The sequence below is a fragment of the Choloepus didactylus genome, chromosome 8, assembly GCF_015220235.1.
Source record: "Choloepus didactylus isolate mChoDid1 chromosome 8, mChoDid1.pri, whole genome shotgun sequence".
In the NCBI taxonomy this organism is placed as follows: Eukaryota; Metazoa; Chordata; class Mammalia; order Pilosa; family Megalonychidae; genus Choloepus; species Choloepus didactylus.
In genome coordinates, this window is record NC_051314.1 from 107,620,028 (window position 1) to 107,635,938 (window position 15,911).

Below are 15,911 nucleotides of genomic sequence, written 5' to 3' on the forward strand. Positions count from 1 at the left end.
TTCTTACACATTTTATCTCATTTCTTGTATTATTGCATTGGTTAGGGTAATAGGATGGCGAATGGTTCCAGTGAGCATGACCATCTTTGTCTCATTTTAATGGAACACTTCTAAAGTGACACCATTTAGTAGATGTTTGCTGAAAGTTGCCACTGATCATTTGTCTTGATGTGAGTTTGTTACAGGGAATTAGCAGAAATTTTTGAGAGAGCTCTGAATTTCTACGGTGTATACAGAGTTGGGGGTTCCATTCAACCTTATGGAGATCGCACAATGCACTGAGGTCCTAACTAACTCAGTGACTACAGTTAATTGGAGGATGAATTAAGATGTGAAACTTATTCCATTCCTCAATGTTCAAAACAAACTATAGCACAAAAAAATCACTTGTGTCTAATAGGTATTCATGATGATCTGGGAGTCATGAGGTGGATTTCATCAAAGCCCCCCAAAAAGATCAACCGAAAATTGTGAATAGATTCTCCTTGAGTCCTTTCAGCTATTTTACCAAGAGGGACTACTCACTGCCCCTCACTCCAGGTGCCACCACACCTCTGCCATGATTGCCCGCATTTTCTCCATTAGAGGAGCTCTTACTAACTCCCAGCCTTCTGGGATCACCGCATCTTCTACCAAAAGGTCATCAAGGTATCCTTCCCCTACCCTAAGAGGAATCTGATGACACATGTTAAGAGAAAACATTTTTAATCTTCTTGTAAATCCCACAATTATTCCCATTGCATTAAGAACTTAATAAGTGATACAACTAGGGAATTTTCCCCTTTTGATTTGTTTAATTTTATAAAATATAGAAAGAGACAAAAGGGAGTATAACACTGCCTGTCCACTCGTCCAAATGAAAAATGTTTAACATTTTGTCTTATTTTTATCAACTATTTTTTATTTTAGAAGAAATAAACATTACATGTAAACTAAAAATCTATAGTTTCTTCCCTAGTCCCTGTCCCCTTCCTCTCCTCCCTGAAGCAACAGGCCGTTGAGCTAGGTATATTTGTTGTTGATGTTATTTTGTTTGCTGTTGTTGTTTAGGTCAAAGCTAAGTTGAGATTCTGAAAATTTTCCACTATCCACTGTTGAAGTGCAGAAAATTCATCTGTAGCTGTTAATATATATTCTAAACTAAAATACATCCTTCCATTTACAAAGGATTTTAGAGGTAAACGTGCATTGAAGACATGTTATCATGAGGCTTAAACTATTTAACTCAAGCATGATAATTTAATGAATATTGAATGAAGGAAAGAGGGAAAGAACATAGACAACTGTGCAAAGCATTTTCTACCACAGAACATTTATTCAACAAACAATTACTGGGTACCTACAAAGAATCACAGTGCTAGGCACCAGAGGCAGAAAAACAATTAAGGCACTTAATGTCTGGGGTGAGAAACAAATAGTTAACCAAAAGTAGTAAGAATAGTGGTTTTCAAATGTTTTTATCATGATTGACAGTAAGAAATATACTTTACATAATTGTTCAATATATGTATTATATATACATATATAATATGTATATATATAATATATACATATAAATACATATTTAACTTAAACAAAGGTTTCAAATTCTAAGTATCATGGATTATGTTATTTCCTACTGTATTCTATTTTATTTTTAAAGTACTTGTCATACCCTCTAAATTTATTTCAAAACCAACAAATTGGACAGGATCTGCTGTTTGAAAAACACTGTTTTAGAAATGTTTTAAAATGACATGACAGCAAAGCCTGTCATTCTACTAGTTTTCCATATTTCAGTGAATGCCACTCAGAGACCACAGGTAATTTGGGAGTCTTCCTCTACTCCTTTGCCTCTCTCTTCTCCCACTTATTGTCAATCACCTTGTCTTATTTGCCCTAGACATCTGTTCTGTTTCTTGGCATAAAAACCTTCATTTGCTCTTGGTTCTCACGATGAAGTCTAAACCCATGAAGTTAGTTTAAGGATCATTGTATCTCATCAAACATTCACCTTCTTGCATTCTGTGCTTCAGCCATTTTGAAGTTCTCTCAGTTCCTCAAACATGCCATGACTACTTCCAGGCATCCACACATTGTCTTAGCCTCCTCTTCACATGGATAATTCTTATTCTTCCTTAAACTTTCCACTTAAATGTCACTAACTCCAAAGAATCCATCTCTGATCCTCCCCAAATGAGGCTTTGTGTTCCTGATATACTCTCCTCACCCTTTCAATGTATTTATTGCACTTTGTTGTAAATCCTCTTTACCACTAGACTATAAGCACTAAGAGGATAGATACTTTATATCCCCTACACAGGACACAGTGCATGACACATAATATGTGTGTAATACATGCTTCTGAAAGACAGACAGAAAAGGCAATATTGGAAGTTTATATGCAGGTATCTCATAGAGGAATATCTGCTTTAAAGAAAATATTGGAAGTAATGTGGAAAATGAGGTGGAGTAAGAAAGATTGCAAAATCTAAAAAGGAAAGGAAGGAAGGGGAGGGGAGGGGAGGAAGGAAAGAGAAGGGAAGAGAAGGGAGAAAAAGGGAAAGGATGAAAAGAGGGAGAGAAGGAAAGAAAGGAAGAACAAAGGACTATTTAGAAAGAGAGGTTGAGACAGGTAGGTCTAGTAGAGTTAAATTCTGAATCCCAAAAGGGGAGGAAAGAGAGATCAGAGAAGATGCAATATTTAAATTTATAATGGCAAAAATTATATAAAATTGATGAAAGCACCAAAATACAAAATTGTAAAGAACAGTAAAGCCCAAGCAGTTTAAATACTAAGGAAATGGTACCTAGGTACATCATAATAAAACTTCATAAAGTCAAATAATGGAGAAGTCAGAAGACAACTGAATGATATCTTCATTGTGCTAGAAGGACGGCCAACCTCAATTTCTACACCTAACAGAAATATTCTTCAAAAAATAAAAGTGAAATAAAGACAGTTTCAAGCAAACAAAAACTGGGTAAATTCATCAATGGCAAACACTCAGGACATACGAAGGGAAAAACTTTGGGGAAAAGAAAATGATCCAAGATGGATGTATAGGCATGTAGGAAAGAATGAAGAAAAATGGAAAGGGTAAAAATATGGACAAACATGAATTAATATTAATTATATAAAATGATGTACTAATATTGTCATGTAGGGTTTTAAATTTATGTAGAATTTAAATACCCGACAACAGCACACAAAATTTGGGAGGGGGATAAATGGAGTTAAAGTATTTTTCTTCCTGATTTTGTCTAAACTTGTAAAAGTAACAATTTATATTAGATTTTAATAAATCAAGGATGCATGTTTAAGTGTAAGACAGACACTAAGAAGGATAACATAAGAATGTAAAACTAAAAAGCTAATAGATGGAAAAATAAAAAAATAAAATTAATCAAAATAAAGGCTTACAAAACAAAATATTATGAAGCAGGTGAAATAACTTGAAAACAAATAGTAATATATTAATTTACACCCAAATCATCATTGATTACATCAAGTATAAATGGTCTAATCACTGCATTAAATATTGTTAGTCCATTAAAAAAAAAACAAAAAACTCCAACTATTGGCTGCTTAAAAGAGACAAACCTTAGATATAGTAATATAAAAGGGTTGAAAATAAAATGATGGTGTATTAGTTATGGTTCTCTAGGGAAACAGAACCAATAGGAGGTATCTGTAAATATGAGATTTTATAAAGTGCCTCACACAACTGTGGGGATGCATGAGTCCAAATTCCATAGGGCAGGATGCACATGTCCAAATTCCAAAGAGCAGCTAGCAAGCTGGCAACTCTGATGAAGGTCTTTAATGAACTTCCCAGAAGAGGCTGACTGAAGAAATAGTGAAACTTCTCTCTCTTCTCCCTTAAAAGTCTTCAACTGATTGGATTAAATCCAGCTGATTGAATTTCTCTCATTGCAGAATGTATGCCCTTTATTGTTGTAATCAGCCACACACAGATGCAATCAATTGACTGATGATTTAATAAACCAGCCTTCTGGTTTATTAACCAGCCACAAATGTCCTTGCAGTAATATTTGGGCCAGTGCTTGCTTGACCACACAACTGGGCACCATCACCTGGCCAAGCTGACACATGAACCTAACCATCACAGATGGAAAAATATCATACAAATTCTACCCAAAGGAAAGAAAACCTGTATATCAGACAAAGTAGACTTCAAGACTGTAATAAAGAGGAACATCTCAAAATAGTAAACTGTTCACTCCTCTAGGGGAATATAACAGTTCGAGTTTGAATGCCCCGAAATACATAGCCTCAACATATAAAGCAAAAACTGAGAAGAAATAAGGAGAAATGGATAAATCCACAACCATAATATAAACCACCTTTCTCAGTAACTTATGAATTAAGCAGACAAAAATCTTAGAATGTAGACAATTTTAATATAGAATATATTCTATAAACATACAAGTATACACAATTTGAATCACATGATTAACAAATTTGATCAAACTGACATATAAGGAACATTCCACCCAACAATTAGACAATACATATTCTTTTCAAGTGTAGATGGAATAATTACCCAAGCCAATCATATATAGGGCGATTAAGCATGTCTCAACACATTTCAAAGAACTGAAATTGTACAGAGTATGACTCATGCCATTGGAAAATTAAGCTAGAATCAATAATTAAAAGTTGACTGGAAACTAACAAAATGTTTGAAAAACAAGCATTAATGCATGGATCAAATAAATCACAATGAAAATTTTAAAAAATGTTCTGGAGTGAATGATAATGAAGATATGGCATGTCAAAATGTAGGATGTAGCTAAAGCCATAATTGGAAAGCAATTTTTACACTTAAATGCATGTATTAGCAATAAGAAAGACTGAAAAATCAATAATCGAAGTACCCATCTCAATTATTAAAAAAAAAAAAAGAATATCAACTTAAGCCCAAAGAAAATAGAAGAAGTAATAAAGAGTGTGACTGAAACATACAATAGAGAGGTCTACCAAAAAAAAAAAAAAAAAAAAGAACATTACACTCTCTGAGTATCAACAATCAACAAGAGGATGCTACAAACATTAAAAGGATAGTGAAGGGTTGAAGGGTATATTATTAACAATTTCATACCAGTTTGAAATTTTAGATGAAATGAACATTCTTTGACAAATGTAATTTACCAAGTCTGACACAAGAAAATAGAAAATCTGAATAGTCCTACATCTATTAAATAAATTAATTTGATAATTAAGAACCTTACCCCAAAGAAATCTCCAGATCCAGATGGCATCTCCAGTGAATTCTTCCAAGAATTTAAGAAATATCTACTCTTACACAAACTCTTACAGAAAAAAGAGGGAACAACTCCTAACTTTATTGTTAAGTCCAGAATAACCTTGAAAATAAAGCCTAACCAAGGTTATTATATGAAAATAAAATTATAGGCTAATCTCTCTCATGAATATAAATGCACAAAAAAACCCTAATTAAACATATATGTTTTATTTGCATTATCATTCTGTTCAAAATATATTCTAATTTCCAGTGTGATACCTTCTTTGATCCATGAATTATTTAGAAGAATAATACTTAAATTCTAAACATATGGTAATAATACATCACAACAATTTGGGTCTATTTCAAGAATGCAGGGTTGGTTTGAGCTTTCAAAATTAATCAAATTTACCAACTTGGCAGAATAAAGAAGGAATATTATATAACCATCTCAATAGATAATAGAATAAGCATTTGATAAAATTCAATATCCACCCATTTCAGGGGGAAACCTTGGAAAATTAGGACTAGAAGACAATTTTCTTAATCTGACAAATGATCTCTACAAAAGCTCTAAAGCAAGCTATTATGCTTAATGGTGAAATAATGAAAGTTTTCCCCTTGATATGCAGAACAAGACAGGAATACTATGATGATTTTTATTCAACATTGTTCTAGAAATCTTAGTTCAATAAGGCCAGAAAATGAAATTTATGTATCACATACCCTGTAATCCTACAATTCCATTTCCAGGAATTATATATACCTAACCAGTGTATACTTATGTTAACCAAAAGGCAAATACAACAATAGTCATAGCAGCCTTATTCATAACAGCCAAAATCTAGTAGCAGTACATTTGTCCATCACAATATAATAGATAAATTATGATGCATTCATATAATCCCATAGCAAGGAAAATGAATGAACTGCTGCTATATGCAATAAAATCAATGAATCACACAAACATAATATCAGCAAAAGATGCCAAACCAAAAAGAATGAATATGAGTCCATTTACCCATTTATAAAATGTTTGAAAACATACAAACCTAAACAGTGGTATTAGAGGTCACAATAGTGGTTACCTCTGGGAGGAGAAATGGTGGTACTTGGGAGAGTATCGGAAGAGTGCTTCTAGGATGCTGACAGTGTTCCATTTCATGAGCTGAGAAGCATCTACAAGTATATGTCAGTTTTTTCATCATGCTTTGCAATCATAATTTGCATGCTTTTCTTCATTGATGTTAACTTAGATAAAAATTTATTTTTAAACTGTGACCAAAAGAATAAAAATTATAAAAGGAAGACAGCATAATTAAAATAACGACCACTGACATTAATCGTGTTGCATACACGATTTCTGTTCACATTCCATTGTACAGAACGTAGACACGTGTTCCCAGCTTGCTGCAGCAAAGGCTGGGAAATACAGATGTTACTCCTGGTAGACACGTGTCCAGGGAAAGTCTGTGGGCAACATCTGGATCAAGCCCTTAGAGTGTGTGCCCTCCTCTGTCTTCTGCCAGCATGATGACAGGGTCTAGAGCTACCATCTTTCAACTCATAAATGGAACCATGTTTGGAGGATGGCAGAGCCACCCTACCTGCCTTGTACTGGCACATCTCCAGACTGCTAAGTGAGAGAAATAAACTTGTTTACACCATTGTTAAATTAGACCATTTAGCTAAGCCAGGTAGCCCACACAGCATTACTACTGCTGAAAATTTAGTTTTGCTTAATAGGCTACTGGATAAAAAGCAAAAATTACAGATATAAAGAACATTTTTTAAGACCAATAGGTAAATTTGAATATAGAATGAATATTAGATGATTTTAAGGAATCACTATTTTCTTAGATATGTTAATTGTGGTTATATGGATTGTTCTTAGGAGAGTAATCCTGAAATTTTATTTACTTTCTAATGGTTTGGCAATGTAAGGATAGATGATAGACTAGATAGGTAAGTAGATAGATAGATAGATAGATAGATAGATAGATAGATAGATAGATAGACAGGAGATAGAGATAATGCTAATATGGCAAAATATTAATTGTTGAATTGGAGCGATAGGAATACAGGTTTGGTATATTATTTAAATATTTCCGTATGTTTGAAATTTGTTATAAAAATTTGGAAAAATTAATTAAAAAGACACTTTTGATAGAATGTAGTATGTGCTTGGAACAGTTTGAGCACAGACAAGGCTCTTATGATGGCTAAAGAGCCTTTAATGAAAGCAGATGTGTACCCACTGTGTTGCCATTATTTTTGCTAGACCTAAAGAGAATGTGCTTTCTCCTTGCCCAGATTAGCTTACAAAATATGGACAACTTTGTCAGTCTTCTTCTGTAAGTCAGGTTAAAAAGCAAAAACTTACTTGAAGATAGTATGTTACAGACATTGTTTTAAGCTAACAGTACGGAAAATCACACTGTTTAATGCACTTTGCCTGTCATCTGTGATCCAAATTGCACGTTGCAGTGGGATCCAATTGTGGACTGTATAGCTGCTACTGCCTTCCATGCGGATGTTATTATAATAATGTCTGTTTCTGAGGGTTGCAAAATAAATGAAATCAATCAAAATAGATGAAACTAGATCATAGGTAACCTTCATTATGCAGGAATGCAACACTTAAAATTTCATTAATGAAAGCTCTGTATTAAGATTACTTTAGTTGGACTCTCAGCAATCACTCATTACCGTTCAGTAGATCTGGCTTATCTGTCTTGGGATCAAAGTAGTTTTTTGTTTTTTTTTTTAAGAACATGCTTCCAAAAATACAGTTTTGAAATGTGTGGTTTTCTTTATGTACTTTTCAGATTAGTGTCTGTTCTGTTTATTGATATTTGTCTATTGCACTGCTTAAATTTATCAGATTAGGAATTTAGAATGTCTAAGGTCACATCTTTAGAACTGGGCAAAGTATTTATTTGGATAGTCAATAATCTAACTAGAAATTATATGAATCAATATATAGAACTTTTAAACTAAAGAAAAACTGTCTTGTAGAATAGAAAATGATAATTATTTGGACCACTTAAAGACTGAGTAAGAAATAATTACTTGAAGGACACTATAAAATGCCAAGAGTTTCTGTCCATTTTCTTTTATCAAATAATAACATAAAAAAATAGGATCTTCTGTATAAAGGAAAATCATAGTACTGTTCAACTATGCCTTGGCTGAATTAGAAATAACATCACTATTCATTTATAATATTTTTTCTCTTCTGTTGCTTACTTGCAGAAAATTTAGATTGTAATGTCTCCATATTTCTGCAGGAATTTTTTTTATTAAGTAGATTAGTGAGAAACACTTATGTGTCTTGTCTTACGACTGAAACAAAGGTTTCTTTAATGGCCCAATGACAAAGTCTAAGCTATTAGTCCAAAAAACAGATTGATTGGGTAACTTCATGAATGGATCTTTATTTCAAAACATTTCAATATTATGAAAAACAAGTGTTTTAAACTGTCCTTTAGTTATGAAAGAGTATAACCTAATTTGTGGAAATATATATCATTAACAATCCATTTCTTCACACAAGTAAAGTGTAAACGTAAAAATAATATTTCAGGAAATAAGTGTCTTCATATTAAAGTTACTAGGGGCTAAATATTTCAGACTCAGATAACCCAAGAAATTGCCAGCACCCAATGAAACAGAAACAAGTAAACGCTACTACTACTGATAGCTCTGCCTTTAAATTTCAAGAAATTGTAGATGGTAATTTTTATAAATATTTATAGCTCTGAAGCGCAATGTTTCATCTCCTGAAGAACAACTTTCTTCTTTGGGCTATTCAGCCTGGAAGAACATACTTAAAATATTTGCAAGGTCCCAACAAATTATTCCGTCCCTTCCAGAAGAGGGGATTGATAAGCTAGAGTCTTCCTATATCTAAGCTGCTGCCTACAGTAAGGAAGGTAACTTAGAAGACTATATTCCAGGCCCATAATTGAGTATTCAGAAAGTTTATACTGTGATGTGCCAAACAGCACCTTGATTCACTGGATTCAGAAACCTACTAGTGGCTAAGAAAATCACTGTTAACTAGTAACACCCTGCATTTTTGTTAATCTTCCCTTCATATTGCATTTTCACATCCAGCTTCTGGATATTATTTCTTTGTAAAGAAATCCTGGCAATTTAACTTGATAATTCATCTTCTGAGCTTGCAGAAAGAAAAAGAAGCGACTTGGTGTGACCAAAGAGCTTTCCCTGTAGTTTTTAAAATTCTTTCCAGAGGAGCTCATTGTTGTCATTACCTAGAATATTATTTTGCTTTCTGATCTTTTATTGTGTGGGAATAAAATAACATCTCATCTCTGGTCTAGACATAATTTGCACGATCATTCAATTGCCCACTATTTCAGTTTGATACATTAGTTTTATCAGGTGCAAAGTTTATTGTATTTAAACAAAGTGACTTTAGATCCCTCCCTAAGTATATGGAAGAAAGGGAAGCCACCATATCTTTTACCCCGTTAATCGTGAGGGTGACGTGCCAGCATCCCCTTCTGTCCACGTGACTCCTTATATGTATGTCCTGCCTGATGCAGTCAGATTCCTGTACCTTCCTCTACCGGGTTCTTTGTCATCATGGCAGTTGTCAGTGTAGAAACCGTTTGGGGAATTCTACAGGCTGGTAAAATTACTCTGTGAACCTCAGTTTTTAAAAATATGTCTTCCAGATTGATATTTTTTCCTCTTAAAGTTTTGATTAATTATGCCTTGAAATATATGTTTCCTTCTAAAGTGATTCACTGAAAACTTATCAATGAATCAAATAATATTTTTCACATGGTTTTAAACCATTTTGCTAAAATCACTATTAAATACTTTTCTTAAACCTTAGGTTTCTTCTTCAAAGAAAGAAAATCCTTTTGTTGTTTGCTTGTTCCAGGATTTGTTTTCACATGAAAAATAAATGCTTGGAACATTGGACTGAATTCTTCCCCTTCTTCCTGCCCTCCATTTTATTTTCAGGGACCAGCAAAATCATTATACTAGACAAAGGATATATGAATCCCAAAACCCACAAGCCAACACCTCAACCTTCAATGGTAAGCAACAGTATTGCAAATATGCTTCCTCTGCTAGAAAATAATACGGCTAAATTCATTTTCAGAAATTTCTTAAGAGCCATCATGATAATGGATTGTTCTCCTATATCCTGTGGTCACTAATTTTCTAATAAATATTTATGTTGCTTTGAAAGCCAACCATTTTTTACTTCCCTGTTGGATGATACACTTCCTAAGAACAGGGAAAGAGGAAACATCAGATCTTTAGTCTTTTCCCCATATTTTCATCTGTCTTTGTTGGTAGATAATTAATACTGAAATTCAAAGTCACCGCAAACACTCAAAAACCAACTCTGCAATTGCACCAATACATTTTATTTCCTATGAGTAACAGAATGCAACAGTACAACAGAAATTATCCTGGTTTACAAGACTACAGATGCTTTGCAGATAGGAATTTCTTAAATGGTGATGAAAAGGAAGATAATGTGAATGCATTAGGAACTCTGGTATCTACTATTTCACCAGTCGCTTGCTGGGTTGCCTCATATTTTTCATGGTAATATTGTATATAAGGAATTGAGGAAGAGCTCAAGGGAGTCTTTCTGTTTAAGAAATAAAAAAACGAAACTCTTCCCAAAAGAGTTGATGAAAAGGTGATTTTTTGATCAAGGATTCTTTTGGTCAGAATATTTTACAAGTTCACAGCAGCTTTTGCTTCCCCACTCCATTCCATTCCATGACTGATCTATTATAGGTTTCCCTGTTTTTTTTTGTTTTTTTTTTGTTTTGGACTAGGCTTTGGTCCATTCCTTAAGATTAAAACCACAGCCACCACCCACAATCCCTAATTTGTTAGCTTGTTAGTATCCTGGACTCTGCTGGCAGAAATTACTTAATTTTCTACACACAGCCTGCTGGTCTTTTACCGTCCCTCCAACTACATGCATCCATGTACCAAACTTTCAGGTTTTCTCCAATACCTTGGCTATCTGATTGCTTTCAGCTTGCTTCCCTCTAGGCTTTCCCTAAATCATCATCATCTTCTGTTTTACCCTGAAGGTCATCTGCTCTTGTACAACTCCACTCTCCACATCCCTATAGCACCAATATTCTTGACCTCCCAACTTCCTAGGAATGTGATGGCCCCAACCTCTCTGTTCACAACTCTTTTCAAGGACATCTCCTGTAGAATCCTAGAATGTTGGGGCTGTGAAGGTACTTATTCCAACCTTTTCATTTTAGAGCAAAAGAAACTGAAGTCTGAAAAGGTGTTATCAAAATCCACTTAGCAATTAACCACAAAACTAACCCAAGGTATTTTGACTGCAAAGAGCTGGAGACTGTAGATTTGAAACCCGCAGATATGATTCCTGTTCCTAGAGGTCTTAGCTGCTGAATTCTGTCTATTCTGGAACCCACTTCCCCCATTGGCCTAGCCTAGAACACTGTGCAGTTGAAATGCCAAGGCCAGGATCTGGAATCTTCCACAGGCATTAGCAACCAGCATTCCTAACAATTCAATTACCCTTCAATTTCTGTAAAAGAAACGGGATTCGACTGAATATTGATTCTGTATATGAGTAGGAAAAGGGGACATTTTATTATATACAGACACAAGGATTTTTGTTTGTTTTTTTGGGGGTAAATGTTCTGGATCCTCTCACTGAATATTGAATAACATAATTTTGGTGAAGGATGTTAGCTTTTATTGGTCTCCCTCAGTTATTATTTTACTTAACTACGATGATAGTGGATTTGTTCACTGAGCCTCTCTGTGGGAGACTCTTTGGCAGCTTTGATTTTTTTCACCCATTCTGTTTTGAAAAGTTTTAGGCCTAATAAGTTGCCTTAATTGGGTCCTTTCAGAACCTCCGTCTGCTTCTGTTGATCCGTTTAGGATTGACCATCAGTGTGACCTCAAAATATTTCTGAAGCCTTCATTGGGAACACAATTTTACTTTAACTATCCATCAATGAAGGACTTCTCTATGGCAGTCAGTTCCTGATTCTGTGATGTCCAATCATGGAAAATTACTCAAAGAAGAAGCCGTCACTCGGTTCTCATTGGTATTCATGAGCATTCCTTAGCGGGTGTAATGCTATACACTAGTATAGCATTCACTGCTTTCCCATTATCTCTTTTGAGTCTATAAAGTAGGGCTGATATCTCCATTTTATGGCTGAAGGTATTGTAGCTCAGAGATTAAGTAATTTACCTAAAACCACTTAGAATGTGGCAGAGTTAAGACTAGAATCCTAGCCTATGCCATTGCTTTCCCTCTAACACAACTCTGCCAGTTAAGCATTGATTGTCTTTGTCTTATTGCTTCCTCTCCCCCAATTTGATTGAAAGGAAAACACAATTCACATCTACGAGAGGTTTTAGTTTCATGAAAGAAAGAGTTGGCTACCACGAGACTCTGAAGGCTGCTCCATACCGCAAAAAAAAAAAAAAAAAAAAAAAAAAGAGATTCAGGTCTTATTTCAAAAACTGGTTATTCAACAGAGTACCAATTATTGGTTCAAACAGAAAGTTTTCAAGTCAAAGTTTGGGAGTCTTTGCTAGTCACGTTCCTATGCAACAACTGATTAAAAACACACAGTGTACGCAGAGTCAAAGCTCTCAAATACTCTCTTTTCTCAATAGTTTGCAAAGAATGTGTGGGAGGTCTGTTGTATGACTAATAGACAGCATGGGTGGGATGATGCTACACATACCACAGAACACCACAGAAACAGAATTTTTACAGGTCAGAGAGTTAGAGAACTCTGGAAAGGCCAAGTAGTTTTCCTGTGTGGCTGCCACCTGCCGTGTGAACCCTCAGACTTGCTAGGAGACACTGAGGATTCCAGAAGGCTAGAGAATAATAAAGGAAGAAGCAGCAGAATCACAACTGGGACTTTGTTACATATCACCAGTACTGCCCTAGTTTGCAATTACTTAGGACTAGGGAAGAAAGCATCAAAATTTCAAACACAGGATATTAAATTCATAATCAGTAAAGATCATTATACTGAGCTATGTTCACACATCTCTTAATGTTCTGAGTGAAGCAAGCCAGACAATCCAAACATGGGGTGTCATTCTAGCCCTCCAAGGACCAACCCTGGGGATGCTGACAAGAACTTTCCAGAACATTTTCTCCTGGGACCAGATTTTTGTGAGTGAAAAGACAGTATTGAATAGTCCAGAAAGAGGGACTAATATTTAATACTCTGTAATGAGAAACCTACCTAAATGAGTTTTGACAATCTAATGGTTAAATTTTGGGAGGTCAATGTTTTCTATATACTTTGTTTTATATTCCTTCTATCTATATACTAACAGTATGTTCCTCCTCTTAGCCCTCAAAGTGGTGTATCAATTTCTAAAATTCTTCAGTCCTTTGAAATTTCATGAATATTTGTTTTCTACAACCTTCCTTTTTCAAAGTTTGTTAGCCACCCTATGCTGTCTTCCCAGCCTCCACCCTTACTTGGTCACAGATTAGATGGGAAGAGTAAAAACACCTGCAATCTAGACTCCACACCCTGCTGTTGAAAAACATTCCATAGTTTGAAGAAAAATAAATTGTGTTTGTGTATCAGCAGCTCCACTCCCAGAGGGGAGGTGTAGAACAAAAACATCCCAGGCTGTGATATCTCCTGCTAAGACTTCTACAGAAGGCTCAAGCCAGATGCGCACAGAGAAACAAAGCTTTTTTTCCTATTAAATTTTTTTGTGTGTTACCGGTTTCTCTTTATTATTGTTATTATTAATGTTTTATTTTTATAGTGATAACATAGATAACATAAAATTTGCCATTTTAACCATTTTTAAATGTACATTTCATTGGCATTAGTTACATTTACAATGTTGTGCTACTGTCACCACCATCCATTACCAAAACTTTTTCAGGGACCCATTAAGCATTTCAACATCCCATTCCCCTCCCCGCCACCTTTAGTAACTGCTAATGCACTTTCAGTCTCGATGAACTTGCTTATTCTAGATATTTAATAGAAGTAGACTCATACAAATATTTGTCCTTTTGTGCCTGCCTCCTTTCACTTAGCCTAGCATTTTCAAAGTTTATCCATGTTGTAGTGTGTGGTTTCTTTTAAGTCTAGGGCACATCTAAGATGTTTAAAGAAACAGACAATTAGATACTACTCAAGTACCACCAAGAAGGAAATGAAGGGTTTGGACATTTAGAAATGGGTCAATAAACTGGTTGCCTCAGAAACATTATGACCTTCATATTCAAAACCAAAACTAAACAATATCTATGACCAGCTAATGAAATAGCTAGGGACAGTTTCCACCTGCTCCTTGAGAGTAAAAGAACCCTGCATAGGATAAATCACCACTAAAACTAAAGCCTAAATAAGTGCACATGTTACAGAGTTGAATCGGCAAGAGAAAAGAATAATCCTTTCACCTTTACAAAAGTTGAGGTATAACAAATAATTTCCTGCCTGCTGTTATTGTCCTGCATCCATAAGTATGTTCAAGACCTCCTATTTCCAGGTCTTAATTTAAGATTTATGTGAAAAGAAAGACTGTGAATGACTTGACTTTATATTGCTGTAACAATTTCAGCATATTTCCCATCTGAATTACATTTGACCATGCATTGCCAATTTATTTTTTGTTCAGGACATGAATATCAAAATCTGGAGAGCACAAGAATGCCCAGTATGTCTCATGCAGTCCTCTTCACACAAGAAAGGAAACCAGCAGCAAGCAAGAAAATAGTTCCTTTTAGAAAAGATCATTTCTTAGGACTTGACTGTAATCATTTCTTAAAGAATGAGATAAAGGTTGTGGACAATTTAAAGTATTTGTTTTTTAAGCAGTTGGGAAGGAAAGCATTGGTCAAAAGATAAACCGGCAGTCTTGACTATACAAATGAAGTGCCTCAATCCCTAATTTCAGCCAGCTCTTAGGTCTACAACTCCTGCTCTTTCTGCAGTTGCATTTTCAAAAAGCACATTGTGTCAGGAATTCTGAATCTTGTGATACTGTCTGACTCTACACTCAGAGTCTGTCTCCACACTCAGAGTCTGTCTCCATGAAGCATGGATTAATTCCACTTCCTAATGACTGGAATTAATTGCTGAAGGTTCTATGGTATAACTAGTTGGGTGTTTTTAACCTTGCCTACACTTTTCACAAATTCATCCAAAATAGTCTCACCTTCCACTTTGTGATACTGGGTAGGAAATCCCATGGATGGGAAATGCCAAAGGGACAAAAAAGTTTAAATAAAATAATCTGATGAAGCTAGTTTTTTTTATTTTTATTATTCTCACTCCTTACACTATAGATATCTTCTTCTATATGTATTATGAGTATTGAAGTTGAGAAAATAATGGAATATGTCTATTATTGATGTCAGCCCTGTTTGCAGTCAAAAGATATGATCAATATGATCACTTTAGATTTGGAGAATAAATCCTGCCTGTACCTTGTAGTGCTATTTATTTATATTACTATACACTTATATACCATATGCAGGAAGATGGGGTGTATAGGGGGAGTGAGAGTGGTGAAGATTTTCTTCCCAGTATCTGTTTTGTTTTGTTTTTTAATTTTTTATTTATTGAGATTGTTCACACACCATACAATTATCCAAATATC

The 15,911-nt window shown here is 34.7% G+C and overlaps 1 protein-coding gene across 12 annotated transcripts in view; it reads left to right on the top strand.

The window, feature by feature from the left end:
• The window catches only part of LMNTD1 (lamin tail domain containing 1), a 445,763-nt gene extending 430,097 nt beyond the window's left edge, over nt 1-15,666 (top strand). For all 12 annotated transcript variants that reach the window (XM_037845309.1, XM_037845307.1, XM_037845302.1 and 9 more), the window contains 2 exons: nt 10,248-10,324; nt 14,928-15,666. In XM_037845309.1, coding sequence (XP_037701237.1) covers nt 10,248-10,324; nt 14,928-15,026 — 176 coding nt within the window. In that variant the 3' untranslated portion in view covers nt 15,027-15,666. The remainder of the gene's footprint in view (nt 1-10,247; nt 10,325-14,927) is intronic.
• Nucleotides 15,667-15,911: the final 245 nt, after the last annotated feature.